This window comes from Brachyhypopomus gauderio, chromosome 5, assembly GCF_052324685.1.
Source record: "Brachyhypopomus gauderio isolate BG-103 chromosome 5, BGAUD_0.2, whole genome shotgun sequence".
NCBI lineage: Eukaryota > Metazoa > Chordata > Actinopteri > Gymnotiformes > Hypopomidae > Brachyhypopomus > Brachyhypopomus gauderio.
The window spans coordinates 24635141-24656236 of NC_135215.1; the positions used below are offsets into that span (position 1 = coordinate 24635141).

General features: G+C 42.5%; 1 protein-coding gene across 7 annotated transcripts in view; it reads left to right on the forward strand.

Moving 5' to 3' along the window:
• Positions 1 to 20744, forward strand: part of akap9 (A kinase (PRKA) anchor protein 9) — a 98986-nt gene extending 78242 nt beyond the window's left edge. For 5 of the 7 annotated variants that reach the window (XM_077006640.1, XM_077006646.1, XM_077006644.1 and 2 more), the window contains 16 exons: positions 100 to 273; positions 4292 to 4442; positions 5017 to 5218; positions 6592 to 6754; positions 9257 to 9370; positions 11959 to 12141; positions 12404 to 12778; positions 13164 to 13399; positions 13725 to 13836; positions 14008 to 14184; positions 14273 to 14461; positions 14867 to 15099; positions 15729 to 15820; positions 15924 to 16044; positions 16247 to 16380; positions 19968 to 20744. In XM_077006640.1, coding sequence (XP_076862755.1) covers positions 100 to 273; positions 4292 to 4442; positions 5017 to 5218; positions 6592 to 6754; positions 9257 to 9370; positions 11959 to 12141; positions 12404 to 12778; positions 13164 to 13399; positions 13725 to 13836; positions 14008 to 14184; positions 14273 to 14461; positions 14867 to 15099; positions 15729 to 15820; positions 15924 to 16044; positions 16247 to 16380; positions 19968 to 20011 — 2700 coding nt within the window. In that variant the 3' untranslated portion in view covers positions 20012 to 20744. The remainder of the gene's footprint in view (positions 1 to 99; positions 274 to 4291; positions 4443 to 5016; positions 5219 to 6591; positions 6755 to 9256; positions 9371 to 11958; positions 12142 to 12403; positions 12779 to 13163; positions 13400 to 13724; positions 13837 to 14007; positions 14185 to 14272; positions 14462 to 14866; positions 15100 to 15728; positions 15821 to 15923; positions 16045 to 16246; positions 16381 to 19967) is intronic. The other 2 variants (XM_077006641.1, XM_077006642.1) reach the window with 2 other exon arrangements.
• Positions 20745 to 21096: the final 352 nt, after the last annotated feature.

Sequence of the window (21096 nt, forward strand, 5' to 3'; positions counted from 1 at the left end):
TCAACACCAGCTATGTGTTGCACAGTATACGCAGCATTCCCTCTTATATATGCTCTGGTGCATGTGTCCACGTGTGTGTGTGCGCTCGCGTGTGTGAAGGCTTCAGCTGACTGGCGTGCTGAGCTACTCGGTGCAGTGCAGCAGGTGTTTATGAGAGAGCGCACCCTGTTGAAGACCACACTGAACACCACACTGATCTCACACATGGATCTGTTGGAAACCAGTGACACAGTCATCCACCTCAACCAGCTACAGAAGTTGCTCACTGAACAGGTACACACACACACACACACACACACACACACATACATATATATACACACACACGCACATACATATACACACACTATATATATATATATATATATATATATATATATATATATATATATATATATATATATATATATATACACACACACACACACACATACAGTCATGCCCGAAAGTATTCATACCCCTGGCAAATTTTTTGACTTAAATTTACTTTTATTTAACCAGAAATTATATTTTTGACTGGAAATGACACAGCCATCTCCCAGGAGATAATACGATGATGTACAAGAGGCATCATTGAGGGGGAAAAATATTTCTCAGCTTTTATTTACATTTGAACAAAAAGTGGCATGTCCAAAATTATTTCAAATTACCCTTTGAAAACTCACAGTATTTGGGGAAAATCCGAAGTTCTATACCATTCCAAATAGTCCAAGCTGTTTTAAAGTTTTCTAATTACCCTGATTAATTGGGAACAGCTGTTTTAATCAACTCAACAGGAGAAAAACAGCAGCTCTCTGCAGTTGGTTTGTGGACAGTCATGGCTAAGACAAAGGAGCTCACTAAGGACCTGCGGCTGTGCATTGTGGCCGCTCACAAGTCAGGAAAGGGCTATATATAATAAAAAAAAACTAAACTTATGTTTTTTTCTTTGTCAAAAGCACAAACTGCTAATGTGTCTATCTGTACTAAACTGGGTCAACAGATTGAACTAGTGTCTAGTTTTAAATATCTGGGGTTCTCAATTGATGATGTTATCTTTTAAACCTTATATTCAACATTTAATTTAAAAGCTTAGACTTTTGTTAGGTTTTTATTATAGAAATAAACCTTGTTTTTCTTTTATTGTAAAAAAGAAGTTAGTTGAAGCTAGGGGTGACCTGCAATAGTCGCTGATTCGACTATAGTTGACTATACCCCCTAGTCGACTATGAACGTCATAGTCGAATGTACCATTCTAACTGCATGGGGGTGCCCAAGGATGTAGCTAAGCATTAGTTGTTACATGAAATGTCTTTGTTTTCGTTATATATAGCCTTTTGTAAAATAAAATCATCCAAATTTCTGTTAATAAATATTTTTAAATGATGTTTGCGCATTAACAATAGGCATCTTCCTTACTACACATTAATAAATCACACCCTGCTGTTGCACAATCCAAATGAGCGAAGCTGAACACAGAATACAGAATACGCGCAGCATTTGCAGAGATTATAATGGCTACTAAAAAACTTCAAAAGTATTTTGAAAAACATAAAAATCAATCAAACAAAGTAAAGTGCAAGTTATGTCATCAATGTCTTTCATTTCGCATGACAACAACCAACATGGCATACCATTTAAAATGCGTAAGGCGAAAAAAAACGTTTGTTGTTTCAGTCGTGTCGTCTCGTCTCAGTGCGTCTCGGCAAGTAGGCCTATTAAAATTTTTTGTTGTAGTTTGCTTTTAAACCCCGTTACTTGAACCTTTCCTTGTATTTTTTGCTGTTGTGTGGCAATTATTTTATATTTTCAGGCAGGTATATTTTATTTAAAATATTTTTGACATTTTGCACAGTGTCTGTCTGACAGTTCGATATGCGCAATGCGCACTGACAGTTAATGTTCTCTAACGTTTCATAAAAAAAAGTAAATAAATAAAAGCTGAATAAAGCCAACCTACCACGTTTATTCATTTATCTGAGTGTTTTAGGTTTTTACTTTGAAGAGGTTCTGAATAAAAACGGGATGCCGTTTAAGGCGCTCTAAATAAAATAACATTTAAAAAACCTGATTCGACTATTAGTCGACTAAAGGGAAAAGCTGACGAATCAGATTCGACTATGAAAAATAGTTGAATACACCCCTAGTTGAAGCAACGTTCATGCCTGTATTAGACTATGGAGATATTTTGTATATGAATGCTCCTGGGCACTGTATGAGCATACTGGACAGTGTGTATCATAGTGCTTTGCGATTTATAACAAACTGTCGACCTCTTACTCATCATTGTTTGTTATATACAAAAGTGAATTGGACGTTTTGCACATTGGTATGTTTTTATTTACAAAGCACTAATTGGGAATTTGCCTAATTATTTATGTTGTCTTCTGAATAGAAGGCAAAGTCTGCTCAGTCTTCGTTCGAGTGAGTTTTTGCAACTTGCTGTTCCTAGAGCTCGAACAGAGCTAGGAAAGACTGCTTTTAGTTTTGATGCTCCATACACATGGAACCGGTTACAGGCTGATATAAAAATCAAGGACCTTGTTTCTTTGAACAGATTTAAGACTGATAAGATCAGTCAGGTACAGATCATCTTTGTATGTGTGTTTTAATTAATTTTATGTGAGATTGTTGAAATGTTGAATGTATCTTGAATGTTGTAATTTTTGCTGCTGCTCTGTCTCTCTTGGCCAGGTCTCTCTGGCCAGGTCTATCTCAAGGGACTAACCTGGTTAAATAAAGGCAAATACGCATTTGAACGCATTTATGGCATTTGGCAGACGCCCTTATCCAGAGCGACTTACATTTTTATCTCATTTTTTATACAAGTGAGCAATTGAGGGTTAAGGGCCTTGCTCAGGGGCACCTCAGTCATGGCCTCAGTTCTGGGGATCGAACCCACGACCCTCCGGTCACAAGACCAGTTCCCTAACCACCAGGCCATGACTGCCCAAATAAAAATAAAAATAATAAATAAATAAATAAAGCCATATCAAAATGTTTTCAAGTTCCAGTGGCTACAGTGCAAAGTATTATTAAAAAATACAAGAAGTTTCACACTGGAAAATCTCAGAAGATGTGGTCGGAAGTCAAAAGTGACACCTGTGCTGGCCAGGAGAATAGTGAGAGAGGTGAAGAAAAATCCAAGGATCACCACCAAGGCCATCCTGGTGAATCTGGGCTCTGCTGGTGGCGACATCTCAAGGCACACTGATGGGTTCCACGGATGCAGACCAAGGAGGACACCACTTCTCCAGAAAAGGCACACAAAAGCCCGCTTGACCTTTGCAAATGCTCATCTGGACAAAGAACAAGACTTCTGGTGTTTTGTTTTATGGTCAGATGAAACAAAAATTGAATTGTTTGGCCACAATGATCCACCATTTGGCGTAAAAACAGAGAAACCTTCAACCCTAAGAACACCATCCCCACTGTCAAACATGGTGGTGGGAACCTAATGTTTTGGGGTTGTTTTTCAGCCAATGGACCAGGGAACTTGATCGCAGTAAATGGCACCATGAAAAAAGAGCAATACATCAAGATTCTCAACAACAACATCAGGCAGTCTGCAGAGAAACTTGGCCTTGGGAACCAGTGGACATTTCAGCACGACAACAATCCAAAACACACAGCCAAAGTGGTGAAGAAATGGTTAGCAGACAAATACATTAATGTTTTGCAGTGGCCCAGCCAGAGTCCTGACCTGAATACAATTGAGATTCTGTGGAGGGAGCTAAAGATCAGGGTGATGGCAAGGAGACCCTCCAACCTCAAATAGTTGGAGCTCATCACTAAAGATGAATGGACAAAAATACCAGTGGAGACATGCAAAAAGCTGGTCAGCAATTACAGGAAGCGTTTGATTGCTGTAATATCCAATAAAGGCTTTTCTATTAATTATTGAGAAGGGTATGAATAATTTTGGACATGCCATTTTTTGTTCAAATGTGAATAAAAGCTGAGAAATATTTTTTCCCACAATGATGCCTCTTGTACATCATCGTATTATCTCCTGGGAGATGCCTGTGTCATTTTCAGTCAAAAATATAATTTCTGGTTAAATAAAAATAAATTTAAGTCAAAATTTGCCGGGGGTATGAATACTTTCGGGCATGACTGTACATATACACATATATGCACATATTTATATATATACACACACACACACACACACACACACACACACACATACATATACACACATAGGCATACAAACATGCACACACATATATACACACACACAACCCTCCACCCCCTGCCCCTCGTCCTGTCCTGAAGCCCATGTTAAGGACTGTGTGTTGACTGTGTGTAGGACTCCCGCCAGCAGGAGGCTCTGGTTTCCCTTTGCAGTGCTGAACGCACCAGTCTGCTGGCTGAGATCTCACTGCTGCGCTCCCAGATGCAGCACCTGCAGGGGGACACTGAACCTGCTCTGTGGCAGCACCACCCTGTGGCCAGTACCGGTATGACAACCCCACTCAACTAAAGTCAGTGGGTTCAATATGTAACACTGTAGTACCTGGTTTTGTTAAATAATTAACTCAACAATGCTGAACTGATACTGAAATGAAAACATTAATAACCTTTGTATGGTTTGTAATACTGATCTCAATACAGCACTAAAGTATGAATTAACATAATAACATTCAACACTCTGTGAGAACATCTCAACTCACAACCGTCCCAGACTGAAATATAAAGTCAGGAATGTGTTATCATGGATATGTTGATTTGTAAAAGCTTTTACATCTATACATTTCAGAGTCTCAGCTGTTCTAGTATTTATCATGAATGAATGATCCGAGTGTCTGTGGTGTCTGCACTGTACTGAGACCTGCTGTGGGGTCTGAGTGTCTGTAGTGACCTGCTGTGGTTAGGCCTCAGGAGCCCAATCCTGTTTAACAGGGAAGACTTATTTGCATGCTGTGCCTCTTTATTTCAGTCTGGTATCATGTGTGTGTCAGAACTCTCCTGTCTTCTTAGAGGGTTCGGAAGCTCATCGTTCTGCTCCTACAGAACCTGTGTTTCTGCCAACAGGCTTGTGTGAAGTGAGGTCACCAGCAGGAGGAGAGGGAGGTACAGGGGCCGGCCTGTTCAGGAGAGATACAGACGCAGATGCAGGCTGCACTGCCAGGGCCCCAGAGCTGCAGCTGAAGAGTGAACTCGCTCAAACCAAACTGGAGCTGGAGACATCACTCAAGACCCAGCACAAATACCTGCAGGAGCTCAACACGCTGAGGTGAAGCACATCATACACTCACCTTATTGTAGGTGTTGGTGTTCACTGAAGACAGAAGAGATTGTATGTGGATCATCTCTGTACATGTCTGCGCATATTTTTGTGGGTACATGGGAACATTTTTTGTTTGTGGTTATAAGTGTGTGTGTGTGTGTGTGTGTGTGTGTATACTAGTGGTGGGCCGTTAACGGCAGTCGTTAATTTGACAATCTTATCAGGCGATATAAAAATTATTGCGCCGTTAATCTATTCTTAAAGTTGGGTTGGGAACTGGGTCAAAATGGGTAAGCAAACTATGATGACTTTCAACTTGATAGTTTAGCTCGGCTGTATTCCTAACCAGATTGCACAGTAGGGGCGAGAACGAGTTTTCAAACCTGTGAATTACAAATCGTACGTGTTTACATGGATGCAGCCACGAAGTCGCTAGGTTTGCTTCATGGAAAATTCATTTTTAGGAACGTAAAGTGTTACCAGAGCGGAACTCGGAGCAGTCGTTTTCTGCATGGTCCTAGCGCTAGATTCGTCGCTATTTAAATATTTCTTTTTATTAACCGTTAAAACTGCAGAGGACCAAAACCGGCTTTTGAAAAAGTCCCCCCCAAATTACGTCCATGAGGTTAAATGTACTAAATGTTGGCTTTCATTTCAAATATCATGTTTAGCTGAATAAACATGTTATCAACCCCTTTTAATGTACAGTATGTAGGCTTACAAATTCATGTTTAACTGAATAAACCGTTGAACACAAGTAGCCTACATTTTATTGAGCATGTTTTTCTTCAAATATCAAAGTAGAACAGCTTTCTCAAGCAGTCATTGATGCATTTTGGAAACAGGAGATGAGCCCCTGGTCTAATGCACCCTCTGTATTAAGAAACCCTATCTCAAAAACTGACTTTTAGTCATTACTTGGGTAGCACGCATATGAGCCATTTTAATATAGATTAATCTAGATTAATTTCAAGATTTCAGTGAGATTAATCTAGATTAAAAAATTAATCTATGCCCACCCCTAGTATATACCCATGTATGTGTATGTGAGAGTGCACATATCTGCATGTGTGTGTGTGTGTGTGTGTGTGTGTGTGATGTAGAGATATAGGCAGATGTGGGCATGTGTACATGCTCATGTCTCAGTGAGTCTGCAGGACAGATCAAGGGTCATGGGTTGGGTTCCCTGGCTGTATGGGCCTCAGAGCCGGAGTGGCTAATCGGGAGATTGGGGAAGATTCCCGATGGGCCTGCTCATGTCAGTCTCTAGTTTGGGCCGATTGGGAGGGGGAAATTATTTTGGGCCAGATTTGGGCATGAAACTCCCGGGCTGAAAAAGTGTCCCACTCTGGCCCTGATGGGCCTTGTGTGAACATCAGTGTGCTGTGCAGGGGTGAAAGGTCAGCGAGGGCGCAAGAGCTGGACGTGCTGAGCGACCGTCTGCTGGAGGAGCAGAGGAGAGTCAGAGAGCTTCAGTGGGCAGCGGAGAGGAGCATGAGCCAAGCTCAGCGGAGACAGGAAGGAGAAAGAGAGGAAGTAGAGGTGAGACACCACACTCTCGAGATATCACCCCATTTAACAATAGAAGCTCGAAGCGCTTCTAACCTCTGTGACGTCTTACTAGAAGCGCCGCGTCAGTTTGACCTACTTGTACCTAGAAGCGCGGAGCACCAGTCATGTGCTCCAGTTTACGTGAATTTCCCCGTCGTGGGATCATTAAAGTTCTATTCTATTCTATTCTTCTATGTGACAGCAGCAGCACAAAAAAATATATCTATGCACTGGATCCAATTTGAGAACCCTCCTTTCAGGACTTCTCCCAGAATTTTTCATAAACTAGCATTATTACATTCTTAGATTATTACATTACAAGAAACCCTGTACAGGCTCATTTAAATCAATTTCACTCGTTTCTGTAATATTGCAGTCATCGCCTACATTTCAAGACTGTGATTCTCTTTTCTGCCAGCGGGTGTCGCAAAGATTCGTATGTCATTTAATATTTAGTATAAATAAATAAAGATCAGTAGTTTTCAAAACAAAATTAATCACAAAGTTCAAACTGAGTGTGTGTAAAGAAAAAACGGAATTCGTCCGTTGAACGAAAGTGAAACTTTTTCACTTTCCAAAGTCTTAAAATATATACATTATTTATTAATATTATTAAATATATACTATATATAAAGTTTACATCAATGGTTTTCAAACTGAGTGAGTCTTGCTTTGCCTAATAAATGCTTAATAGTTTAGCAGGAATTGTGAATAGTAACCTAATTATCAAGTCAATATCTCAAAGGAAATATCTCACGGGTATGATCCCTCTTTGCCAGGGCTAGCTGTTAGCTAACACTTATTATGTAAATGCAATCACATTATGTATGGCTGCTTTTATGTGTTGTTGACACACCGGCATTACAAATGAATGAATTGGAATGCAAGTTACATTGGACGATCAAACAGCAATGCATTTTGGTGACACCTCGGTTTGGGCATTTGAACGGTTGTATAGTGCGTTATTAACCTGGCACAGAGAATGCTATACACCCCAAAGCAAGTACGGGACATGCTGTGCAGTATTGATGAGATGGAATCGGAGGGCGAACAATCTGAGGTGTCTGATGGAGAGGGCGAAAGTGAAATTATTCTGAATCTTGAATCTGATTCAAATTCAGAATCGGAATGTGGTGGTGACTCACTTCAGGCCAAAGACGGTACAGTATGGGTTGAACAAGCTGCTGGCAACCGTCTGTGTAGAGCACAAGAGTGCAATATTGTGAAAGAAACCCCAGGGCCTATGTGTTATGCCAAGGACAAAATTAAAAGTCCACTGACCATCTTACTGTGTTTGACACACATGTGGGGTGTAATTCTGAAATACACAGAGGCAGATGCTGAACAAAATAATGCCCAGTTCAAACTAACAGCAGACGAATTGACAGCATTTGTGGGTCTCGTTTACTTGAGAGGTATAACAGCTGGTAAAAGCACGGTACTGGTCTGCTGACTTGGGAAATCCCATTTTCAAAGAGACAATGTCTCGATAGACATTCAGAGACATCATGCGCTATCTGTGCTTTGATGACAAGAACACAAGGGCTGCCCGCCTTGCGACAGATAAATGTGCGATGATCTCTGAGATATTTGATATATTTTTGTAATTCATTTAGCCTATTTGTGCTTTTTGTTCTTTGTCTAACATAAAACATTATAGATATTTATTTGGAGATTTGTTATGTTCACCATAGCCTGCAATACACTAACATACACAACTTTTAGGATATAGAGATTAAAACTTGAAATGGCGTAACATTCATTGAATATGCAAATAAACTTGCTTTGGCTCAGTCTGCAGGCTTCAAGTTTGTTACTTTGAGTCCTGAACAAGCTTTCTGTGGATGTGGGGGTTGAAGGTTCCAGCACACTCTGTTGCATTAGCAAGACAAAAGACGCTAACGCTTCACAGCAAGAGATGTGGCCCAGTGGGTTAGTGGTGTGCCATACGAACATGATAATCTAATGACATATTATTACACTAACCAAGAAACAAAACTAAAACAATATTTTACATTTACGTTTTCGCACAAACCAGGAAATGCAATATGAAACTAAACAAAACGCACAGTGGGGAAGCTACTGAAAACAATGTTACAAGGCACTGATTCGAAAAGGTTACTTAGTCACATTAATTTGTTAACATGTTGACATTACGTGCAAATGTCACCATTATGAATATATCATTCTTATTTTTGTGCAAAACACCATCTAGTGTTAATTATGTGTCGTACCAGCTTCCTTGTGTAAAGACTCGCGCTTTAAGTAGGTGAAAACAACACGGCGCTAGTAGTAGGTGGTGAAAGCGGTCAGATGACCGGCCCTCTGCGCTTCTAGGTATAAGTATGTAAATGAGGCGCACGTTAAGACATTCAGCTGACACTCTTATCCGGAGTGACCTTTGCCCTCCATTTGACCTGAATGTTCTATTCACCCCCCACCCACCTGTCTGATCTATTCACCCCCCCACCCCTCTGATGTGTGTGTCTGTAGGACCTGAGAATGGATCTGCAGGAGCAACAGGGCCATGTGGCAGAGATGTCTGCCTCTCTGGAGGAGGAGAGACAGGTCTCGGCTCAGCTCAAAGAGGAGAGGGATGAGCTGCAGGTAGAGCACCCCTGCATCAGACCTCATACACAAACTGGAGGGTCATTCCATGTCAAATCAACCAAAATTTAGATTGACCATCTCAGAATCCCTTCAAACTTTCCCTATTTGTAGGCAGATATGTTTCATGGAAAGTATTTTTGTTCTATGTACAATATTTCAAGAGTTACAGCCGTTTTCAATTTCAGGAGTTACAGCATCTTTTGCGAAAGTGGCTAAATAGCAGTATTTGAATGTGAATATCTCTAAAACTATTACAGCTAGAAGGCTGAAATTTTTTTGTATGTTTAGAAACTTGTATACTTGTAATTTATGTACTTTCTGGTGCTGTAAGTTGTGTTGTGTCAATAGAAAAAATTCCCAAATTTAGAAAAAAAATCAACTAAGAGTCATTTTCACCTGTCATTATCTCATGGATGGAGTAGAAGAAGGCTGATCTATGTTTTATGTTTCAAAGTACTTCCAGTGGCAATGTTGAATTAATAATTAAGTTGCCTGTATGTGGTCCAGTTTTTGCACAATTTGCTGTCAAATATCCGATTTCACACGTACGGTACCCTTGTTTGGACACTGATTCCCAAAATACCTATATTAATTTTTTCCTCAACTATGAGAGACAAAATGTGAAAAAAATTGAGAAAATCATTTTGTCTGACTTTTAAAGAATTTATTTGCAAATAATGGTGGAAAATAAGTTTTTGGTCACCTACAAACAAGCAAGATTTCTGGCTGTCACAGACCTGTAACTTCTTTTTTAAGAGACTCCTCTTTCCCCCACTCATTACCTGTATTAATGGCACCTATTTGAAGTTGTTAACAGTATAAAAGAAACCTGCCCACAACCTCAAACAGTCACACTCCAAACTCCACTATGGTGAAGACGGAAGAGCTGTCGGAGGACACCAGAAACCGAATTGTAGGCTGGGAAGACTGAATCTGCAATAGGCAAGCAGCTTGGTGTGAAGAAATCTACTGTGGGAGCAATAATCAGAAAATGGAAGACCTACAAGACCACTACTAATCTCCCTCGATCTGGGGCTCCACGCAAGATCTCAGCCCGTGGGGTCAAAATGATCACAAGAACGGTGAGGAAAAATCCCAGAACCACAAGGGGGGATCTAGTGAATGACCTGCAGAAAGCTGGGACCAACGTTACAAAGGCTACCATCAGCAACACACTACGACGCCAGGGACTCAGATCTTGCAGTGCCAGACGTGTCCCCCTGCTTAAGCCAGGCACATCTGAAGTTTGCTAGAGAGCATTTGGATGTTCCAGAAGAGTATTGGGAGAATGTCATATGGTCAGATGAAACCAAAGTAGAACTATTTGGTAAAAACACAACTCGTCGTGTTTGGAGGACAGTGAATGCTGAGTTGCATACAAAGAACACCATACCAACTGTCAAGCATGGGGGTGGCAACATCATGCTTTGGGGCTGTTTCTCTGCAAAGGGACCAGGACGACTGGTCCGTGTACATGAAAGAATGAATGGGGCCATGTATTGTGAGATTTTGGGTGCAAACCTCCTTCCATCAGCAAGGGCAATGAAGATGAAACATGAGGAGATCTGCATGGAGGAATGGGCCAACATACCAGCAACAGTGTGTGCCAACCTTGTGAAGACTTACAGAAAACGTTTGACCTCTGTCATTGCCAACAGAGGATATACAACAAAGTATTGAGATGAACTTTTGTTATTGACCAAATACTTATTTTCCACCATTATTTGCAAATAAATTCTTTAAAAGTCAGACAAAATGATTTTCTCAATTTTTTTTTCACATTTTGTCTCTCATAGTTGAGGTCTACCTATGATGTCAATTACCGGCCTCTCTCATCTTTTTAAGTGGCAGAACTTGCACAATTGGTGACTGACTAAATACTTATTTTCCCCACTGTATACTTTGATATGTGCTGATTATATGGTAGAAAAATTGGAATGGTGTTTTTTGATATAGTGGTTTTATTCATCACTGAAAATCACCAATATCATGGAAAAATAACATTCAAAAAAGAATTACAAGTATACAAGTTTCTAAACATACAAAAACATTTCAGCCTTCTAACTGTAATAGTTTTAGAGATATTCACATTCAAATATTGCTATTTAGCCACTTTTGCAAAAGATGCGTTGGGGGGGGGGGGGGGGTTACAAAAACGACTGTAACTCTTGAAATATTGAACATGGAACAGAAATACTTTGGATTTTTCCATGAAACATATCTGCCTACAAATGGGGAAAGTTTGAAGGGATTCTGAGATGGTCAATCTAAATTTTGGTTGATTTGACATGGAATGACCCTGGAGCTAGTCTGATCTGATCTGGATCTAGTCTGTGGTTGTGGTCTGATCTGTATGTGGTTGTGGTCTGATGTCTTGTGTGGTTGTGGTCTGATGTCTTGTGTGGTTGTGGTCTGATCTGTATGTGTGGGTGTGGTCTGATCACTTGCGTGGGTGAGGTCTGATCTGTAGGTGTGGTTGTGGTCTGATCTGTAGGTGTGGTTGTGGTCTGATCTGTATGTGTGGTTGTGGTCTGATCTCTTGTGTGGGTGTGGTCTGATGTGGTCTCTGTGGGCTTGTGTCACAGGTGAAGTTAGAGGCTCAGCTAGCTCAGACTGGGGAGCTGAACTTTGCTCTGCAGAGACAGAAGGAGCTTAGTGCTCAGCTGCTCAATCAGCTGCAGCACACAGACTCCGGTCCTGACCCACACCGCCCCCTACAGGCTGTCAGCACAGGTGGTGTGGAGCAGGCAGAAGCAAGCTGCAGCCAGGTGAGCTTCTGTTTTAACAAATGAGCATTTATGACTTGTGTGATTTTAAGAGCTGTTCTGACTGCTGCATGTCCTGGAGGATTTAGTGACTTTCAGTACTTGGTTTGGCATAACAAGCTGCTTGTAATTAGGTGCATTGGAGCTTGGAGATCTGCTGATGTCCAACATGTGGCCTTCAGGAAGTGCATCTTGTATAGACTGTTCCTAAACATTGAGCATTGTCTCTGACCGCCAGTTTTTTCCCACCATGTTGGTGCTGCAGGTGGAGGAGGGTGTTCGCTCGGTGGAGGCGCTGCTGCAGTCCCTGCAGGGGCAGCTGACAGAGAAGCACTCCACCCTGGTGGAGCTGATGAAGCAGCTGGAGCAGGAGAAGTTGCAAGCGGTGCAGATGAAGTGTGCGTGGGAGCAGGAGCGGTCCGGCCTCCTCCACGCCGCCGCACACGATCGCAGCTCCCTGCAGGCAGTGCAAGACAGCCTGGCCCGGCTGGAGGGACACACCGCAGAGCTCCAGGCCCAACTGGACAGAGAGAGGGAGCGAGGGATGAGGCTGGAGGGAGAGAGAGAGAGACTGCAGCAGAGACTATCTGAGCTGACGGAGAGACTAGGACGGGTGGAGGGGAGACCACAGAGCAGCAGTGTGAGTCTCACTTGCAGCATTCTGCACGTGTTCTTATCCAAACTGACTTTAAAGAGCCGTGTGTTCTTTACAAAAGAAGAGTCTAAAATATCTCACTAAAGCCCATTCACAGAATCTCATGGCTTTCTGTGCAATCAAAAACCTTGATGCATAGCTAGAGGTTCACTTCAAGTCCTGATTATAAATTAAAGATCCATCCATCAAGCCTGACATTTTTCAGATTGTCAAAGTTACAAGTGTCATGATGATGACCAGTGCAAGGAAACTAAAAAGATGTTATTACATTAAGGCTTCGTGTTAACCATAAGGCTGTTGTCCTTAAATGTATCTGCACTGACCATGCCTGTAATGTGTAACACCTTTCGAACTGTGTGTGTGTGTGTAGCAGCAGGTGGTTGAGGGGGAGGCTGAGGGCCAGCTGTCAGACCGCACGCGTGACTGGGTCCTACAGCAGAAGGCAGAGGAAGCTGTGACTCTGTCCCCCAGCACCGCACACACGGCGGGAGTATCCGCCCACGCTCTTGCCACGCCCACACACAGCAACAACATGGACACCATTGTCAACAGACTGCAGCTTATCGCTGCCAAGATCAACAGCATGACCGGCGGCGCCACCCACAGGTTCGGAAAAGAAGTGTCTGCACAAACAGGGCTTAACACAAACAGACGTGCTGAGATGGTCATACCTAATGCCATCAGAGAGGAGCACAGCTACACTGCTTCAGTTCACACGCGGTCTGTGTGACCAGTTCATGACCAGGCATGAGCCCTATTGGTGCAGAGGTGGTCAGCTGCACACCTGAACCTGAGACATACCTGCTCAGACAAATAAGTTTGAAGAGTGGTATGGATCACCTTCAGCTTAAATATCAAATGGCTAACTATGCTTCCTACCCATCAAAGAGACTGTTCTCAGATCAGTATAACTCCATCTATCTATGTATAGGCTGCCTATGGAGGGTCCTGACAGAGAGTGTCTCACTTGGCTGCAGAGCAACGTGCAAGACGTTATGTCTCTTCTGCAGCAAGTGTCATCAGTGCCCCCTGCCGTGCTGGAGGTGAAACTGCTGCTCCACACAATTCAGTTATTGATTTTCAAGCACTTTACTGAATAAATAAACATGTCTGTGATTATGAAGGGTGCAGTGCAGAAACAGCAGTATAGTCACATGCATGTGTGTGTGGGTGTGTGTGTGGGTGCGTGGGTGCGTGCGTGCGTGTGTCGTTAGAGCACCTCCCTGCTGGCTGGAGGCTCGTCCAGCAGGCTGACCGAACGGCTGCTGAGGCAGAATGCGGAGCTGACTGGCTTCGTGAGCCGCCTGACCAAGGAGAAGAATGAGCTCAGGAATCAGCTGCTGGGACTGGAGGAACAGCTGAGACGACGGCACCATCTAGCAGCGCACAACGTCAGTACAGCGGTGGGGAAGGAGGGGAGGTTCTTTACAGGTTCCTTACCATAACATCTACTGTACTCCTCTCCTTCTCACCATGTAGTTCAGCAGGTCTGGTTTGGAGAAGCCGGAGCAGTTCTCCAGCGAGAGGGAGGCATGGAGCAGGGAGAGGAGCAGACTGGAACAGTCTCTCCGTCAGGCGGAGGCAGAGCTCTCTCATCTCCGGAGAGAGATCCGCTCCAGCATCGTCCGAGACCTCTCAGTACCCGACATGGACAACGCCATGCTCAGGGTGAGATCTGGGGGGAAACATGCGTGATTACAGCTGTAGCACCCAAGACGTGTGTCTCTGCCAGGCACGGGTCTGGAGGTCGGGCACGGGTCTGGAGGTCGGGCACGGGTCTGGAGGTCGGGCACGGGTCTGGAGTTCGGCTTTACACTGCAGTTAACTTGGTTGGAATTGTGCTCTACTTGTGTTCAGTTTGGCAGGAGGTCTTCATTCTGCTGTGTAAAGTTAACATTTCACATATCATAGTTTATTATAGTTTAGAGGAGCCTGTTCCTCTCACGCTCTCTCTGTCTAACAGCTCCAATAGTTTATTATAATTTACAGGAGCCTGTAGAGGGCGCTGTAGAATGGGGATAACAGCTCCTATAGTTCCTATGGGTTCTCCAGCTGACTTCCTTCTCCCTGCAGAGGATCTATGGGAAGTTCCTGCGTGCTGAGAGCTTCCGGAAGGCTCTGATCTACCAAAAGAAGTACCTGCTTCTACTGCTGGGGGGGTTTCAGGAGTGTGAGGAGGCCACACTGTCTCTGATTGGCCGCATGGGTGGACAACCCACACACCCATGTCTGGAGCCGCCCAGATACCACCGACGTGGCCTCACGCGCTTCCGCTCTGCTGTGCGCGTGTCTATCGCCATCTCCAGGTACACTGCTGTTACTGTAATGAGTCTGCTGACTAACTTGTCTAACTAGCGACTAAATATGATGTACACAAACTAATGTGAATGTTTGTTTTTTACTTTAATATGTTAATAATATTTTATATTATTTGAGTCATTTTACTGTGACGAGTCCAGCAGTATGCTCATCATTACTTACATTACATCATTACTACTTTAACACAAATGGGCCGTTTGGCAAAAGAACCCGACATGGAGACACATTCTGTAGTTTTGCCACCCAAGACCAGATACGTGCAACATTTAAAATGTGCGTTAACACAACAAACTCCATAAATACAGGTGAGCACAGAATAGTGCAGAAGTGTTGATAGGAAAACAAATCTATCATGACGATTCACCATCGAGGTTCAGCAGCTTGAAGAAATAATAGAGCTAGAGACCGTTTATTCTAAGCGGCACTGAAACACCTGAGTGCACTAAGGTGAATTTGGAGGACAGAATTTGGTCCTTTCGGGACAGTTTCCCCACCAGGCTCTAGGAACCACCTGTCTCTCCCGTAAAATACACAGGTCTGTTGTGTTGTCTGATGTCCCTGTCTGATGCTGAGCTGAGTGGTGTTTGATTTAGGTGTCTGATGTTTGTTTCTGCAGGATGCGGTTTCTTGTACGGAGGTGGCAGAAGGCGACAGGGGGTTCAATCAGTTCTCCTAGCATCAATAGAAACGGTTTAAGCCAGATCCCAGGTAGGGGTGTGGGTGTGTGTGTGTGTGTGTGTGTGTGTGTGTGTGTGTGTGTGTGTGTGTGTGTGTGTGTTAACTGTGTATGTGTGTGTGTGTGTGTGTGTAGGGAGGAATGACTCGCCCTACCTGCAGCCTGCCAGTGTGGAGGTGTACGGAGAGAGACGAGGGACAAACCGAGGACGCACAGGACGTGACTCACCTCGGTCTGGACACTCCACAGTGCACAGGTACAACACCTCCCACCTAACCCCTAACCCTAACTCCCACAGACCATGTGCTGATTTGGTCAGAGTCAACCAATTCTCTTCAGAAAGTTACCAGTATTTACACTGCTTCTCTCCCTCTCCCTCCCTCTTTCCCTCCATCTCTCCTTTCATCCACCCCTCCCTCCCTCCATCTCTCCCTCCCTCCCTCCACCTCTCCCTGCAGGTACTGTGGAACAGTTACTGACGGAGGAGGTCTGTTATGTTCCCACCTGCAGAGTTATGACCCTGACCGCGCGCTCACTGACTACATCTCCAGACTGGAGGCTCTGCAGCGGAGACTCGGGAGTGTGCACTCAGGTGATCACACGTGCAGTCTCTCCTGTATACATATGATTCCCTTTATCTATAGCAACAATAGAAACTGAATAATGAGGTGCCCTTAGCAACAGTGAAAGATATGATGTAACTATAGCAACAGTAGAACAGCAGGTGATATGGCCACTTCTGTCCATAGCACCTACGGCCTCATGACATCTGCTTAGTGTAGGGGTTTCACCTACTAATCCTTTAAAATATATATAATTTGTTTTTATCTTAATTATTAATCAGTCTCATTAATTTAGAATCAGTCTCATATTCTAATTATACCAGAACCATAACATTTAGTTATCAACTTAAGGTAATTAATGGTTTGGTATAGGAAGGATTTAACTCTGAATTCTTTTGAGGTTTTGGCAACAACCACTTTTGAATGACATCAACACAGATAATTTGATGAAAATAAATTATACATGTATTTAAAACCAACTATTCTAAAACAAACAGTATCAACAGGGATCAGTATATTTACAGTGAAGATTGGGCATCCAGTGTGTGTGAATGTGTAGAAAGGGGAAGAGAGTATATGTGTGTGCGCTCCCTTGTGCGGTTGTGCGTGTTTGAGGAAGAGGGAGTTGTAATCTCAGCTCTCCTATGGAGAACAAACCAACAGTAAACAGTAGAGCAGCGCTCAGCTGGTTTATTCCAACGTGGTCAGAACAAAGGGTAATGGCGCTGGCTTAATAATTAAAAATTTATGTGGTCTGAGAATGGGGAAGACTCAGTTATCAGCAGAAGATAAAGACATGGAGAGATTGCATGTGTTTAGATAACCTTCAAGATTTGTACATACAAAGTTGAACACAAACATTCAGAATGTATTAACAGAAAACTTAGTCTACACTTCAGATAAATATGCCCTTTTTAAAACTATGCCTAGTGGATAGACTCTCAGGTGTTGAGGATTTTTGGGAGGTTTTGTCGTCCTCTCTGAATTCTCCTGGAATTAGGAGGGAATTTCCACCACAGGCTCCACGTTGAGAAAAAGCGACATTGTCTAGGTGTGCTGGGAATCGTCCTTCTAATTACGAAGTCCAGGAATGTGAGTCTCATCCACGATTTAAGAACAGGGAATTGATCTCCTTTGTTTCAATTCGTGTGGCCGTGTTAGCAAGCTTGATGGAGGTAGTTCTGTGAATCTGTTTCTGAGGTAATGTTGATCAGTTGGTTGGTAGATTGCACCATAATTCAGGCTCGTTAATGAGTAATACGAGCTTGAACTGTTTGCTGATAGTCGTACCAATGTTTGTGTGCTCTCTGAGCCTCTCTTAAATAGGCCTAGCCTCTGTGAAGATCAGACCAGAGAGAGAGCAATGGCAGAGCCTCTCTTAAATAGATCTAACCTAGGTGCAGGTCAAACCAGAGAGAGAGAGAGATGGATGTCTGATCAGGGTATTTAAACACCTGGATACCACGTACTTTAGACACACCCTTACTTCCGTCAAAGCAAGCTTTTCAATGTGTTGCCAGTGGTACTGCCACCTGCTGGTTTAGCATGGTATCTACATTAGTGAACAGAACTGACACCTTTAACAGAACTGACCACATTTTAAAAATGACACCGTTACACAAAAACAGGTCCTGGTACAAGATGTCACTGAGGCACTGTTGTAGTGTGTGATGTCACTGAGGCACTGTTGTAGTGTGTGATGTCACTGAGGCACTGTTGTAGTGTGTGATGTCACTGAGGCACTGTTGTAGTGTGTGATGTCACTGAGGCACTGTTGTAGTGTGTGACGTCACTGAGGCACTGTTGATGTGCGTGATGTCACTGAGGCACTGTTGATGTGCGTGATGTCACTGAGGCACTGTTGTAGTGTGGGATGTCACTGAGACTAGGGTTGCAACGGTATGAGATTTTCACGGTATGATAACCGTCTCAGAAAATACCGCAGTATCACAAAGTATCACAGTTTGTTACATATATTATTAAAAGATACACTGCCCCTTAAAGAAATTACAAGGGTTTTTTTTGTTCAACGAACTATTTATTGTAGAAACCTGGAACTATTGTATACAAAATGTCTCCTTTAAAAAAATAAGCTGTACACTTGTTTATATAAATACTGCAAAATTTGAGAAACCTAGATCATGGATTTCAGTAGGCCTACAATTATTTAAGTTTAAATTATTTAATATCTGATAAACTGAGCCTGGGTCAGTGTCTGATCAACAACTGTTGTAAACGTCCGTTTTACTGCCAAGTTGGGATATAACCAGATACTGCAGAAAGAGAGGATTTATTTCTGACATGATCCTCACAAAAGAGATTTCTATTTTAAGGCTTTCACACAGAGTCTGGTTTTAACATATGAAAAACAGGCACGTCAGAATTTGAAAATGAACGCATGAAAATTAATGGCGTCTTTCACATCCAGTGAAAGCAAGGACCTTAAAAAGCTAGGTTTATACTTTCACGAGTGACCATAGCGCGCGAAGTCCGCAAACGTCGCGCGAACCTCCGCGAATGGCGGAAGCGTTCATACTTGCCGCATCACATTATGTGCAGTGTTGTCCGAAACGATATGTGGTAGTATAAAGAAACACCCCTCAAAAACAGGGGAATGAACATTTACCTGACTAATTATAATGTTGCATTGTGTCCCAGGTTTGAAATGTGCTGGAATTTAGGCTAAATTACTTCAAAATGCTTGAAATTGTAACTACTTTGTTTCACAACAAATAGCTATCTGACTGAACAGTTCTCTTGTATTACGTTAACAAATACAAGCCTCTTGTAATTCCAGGACAAAACATGACAGAACGTGAAGACGTTAAGATTGGGCGTTTTGAAAATAAACAACCATTAAATAATGTGATAAAGCTATTTATTTCGAATTATTTCGAGTATATGTATAAATATTTAACTTAATCAAGTTTAACGTGCTGGGAAATATTGAACTGGACCTTTAAAGTGATGTACATGTGCTTTAATTCCACCTTTAATTCCACTCAGGTGCCCCTGAGCAAGGCCCTTAACTGCTCACTTGTATAAAAAATTAGATAAAAATGTAAGTCGCTCTGGATAAGGGCGTCTGCCAAATGCCATAAATGTAAATGTAAATGTATGAACCCTGCAAACATGACTTTCTTCACTGCGCTGAGACGATGTCCTCGCGCCCGGGTGGAGCCACCGTGATTACGTCATTTTCGCCGCTGATTTTAATTTAGCCTTTTTTTGTTAAAAAAATTGTTAAGTCTGATGCACTTTCTGCCATTCTCACCGCTGTGTGCTGAATAGCTGAACCGGAGCGGAGTTGCGCATGCGCGGATGAGTTTCTCCGCTGGCTTGCCATTTACCGGTAATAAGCAAATGCACACGGAATTATAACCGTGCATTTTAATACCATGGTATACCGTGAAACCGGATACCGCTGCAACCCTAACTGAGACACTGTTGTAGTGTGGGATGTCACTGAGGCACTGTTGTAGTGTGGGATGTCACTGAGGCACTGTTGTAGTGTGTGAGGAGGAACTAACCATGGTTCAACTCCATCGCTGTTATGGACTGGCCACAAATTTCATGTTTTGCTGTTTTAAAGCTACTTTGCCTTCTATTTACCCAGGCACGTCTTCGTATGCTCAGATGCACTGTGGCTTAAGAAGATAGAGATCTTCTCTTGGACTGAAGACCCAACCAGACTACCCAGACAGATCTACACTGGGACTGAAGACCCAACCAGACTACCCACTACAAGCAGCATCTCTGTGCTGAGCTGCTCTGTGTGGAGTCTGTGGGACCAAACACACACACACCGTCTAGTCTGACTTCTCATCTACAGCACCTGGAAGCCGCTCTGTGTGCTGAACATTAGTGCTTCTGTGCTGCAGATGTAAAAGAAAAAAATATCTTGTTGTAAATGTGTAGTTGTGGGAATGCTAATTTAAGTTAATTTATACTGTGTATGTGGGGTGAAAGATCTTATAAAGGGTGTTTACAGTAGGCTGCTGCTGGTCTCATGGTAACACTGGTCATTGGGATGACAAACTACCTGTTAAATTCCTAACAGACACTATTGGAGGACATGGACATGAGAATGACGTTTGTTTGTTTATAAGCACCAGGGTGTATTCTGCACCATTAACGCCAAGCCTAAAAGAACAATGTTTATTAGAACAGCTTAAATAAATGTCATTTATACAACATATATTGCATTTGGGGCTTTATAGAGGGTAGGGAGAGATGGCCGTGTTACCAGATACACTACACTGTGCTTTATTAGCCTGGTTTAAAGAACAGAACAGAGGACATTTGTAGAAGACATATTTTTGTAAAGGCAGGAGCTTTGAATTTTATGGGTATTTTGTCAAAACTGAAATAAAGATTAATATAATATTTCAAATTGGTTTTGTCCCAGTCAAACCGCCTTCTCTAGCAGTGTGGTGTGTGCTTTAAACTGAGCTTTAAATCAGCATTTAAGGATGACATCCTGACTGATACTCCGCCGCATCTCTGGGATATGCAATTAAGGATTACTGAACGATTTAAGGATTTTAAAATGAGCAATAAAAAAATAGATGAGCAATGTTTTTATATATTTATATTTTTTATGCCTTTTACATGGACACGTAATTGTGTACAATTTGGATATTAGTTAAACATTTTTAAATGAGTTAACTGGAAGAGATGGGTAGTATGGGAGAATATTTACTCGGGTCGCATCTATTACTACGGTGGCAGAGAAGATCCTTCGT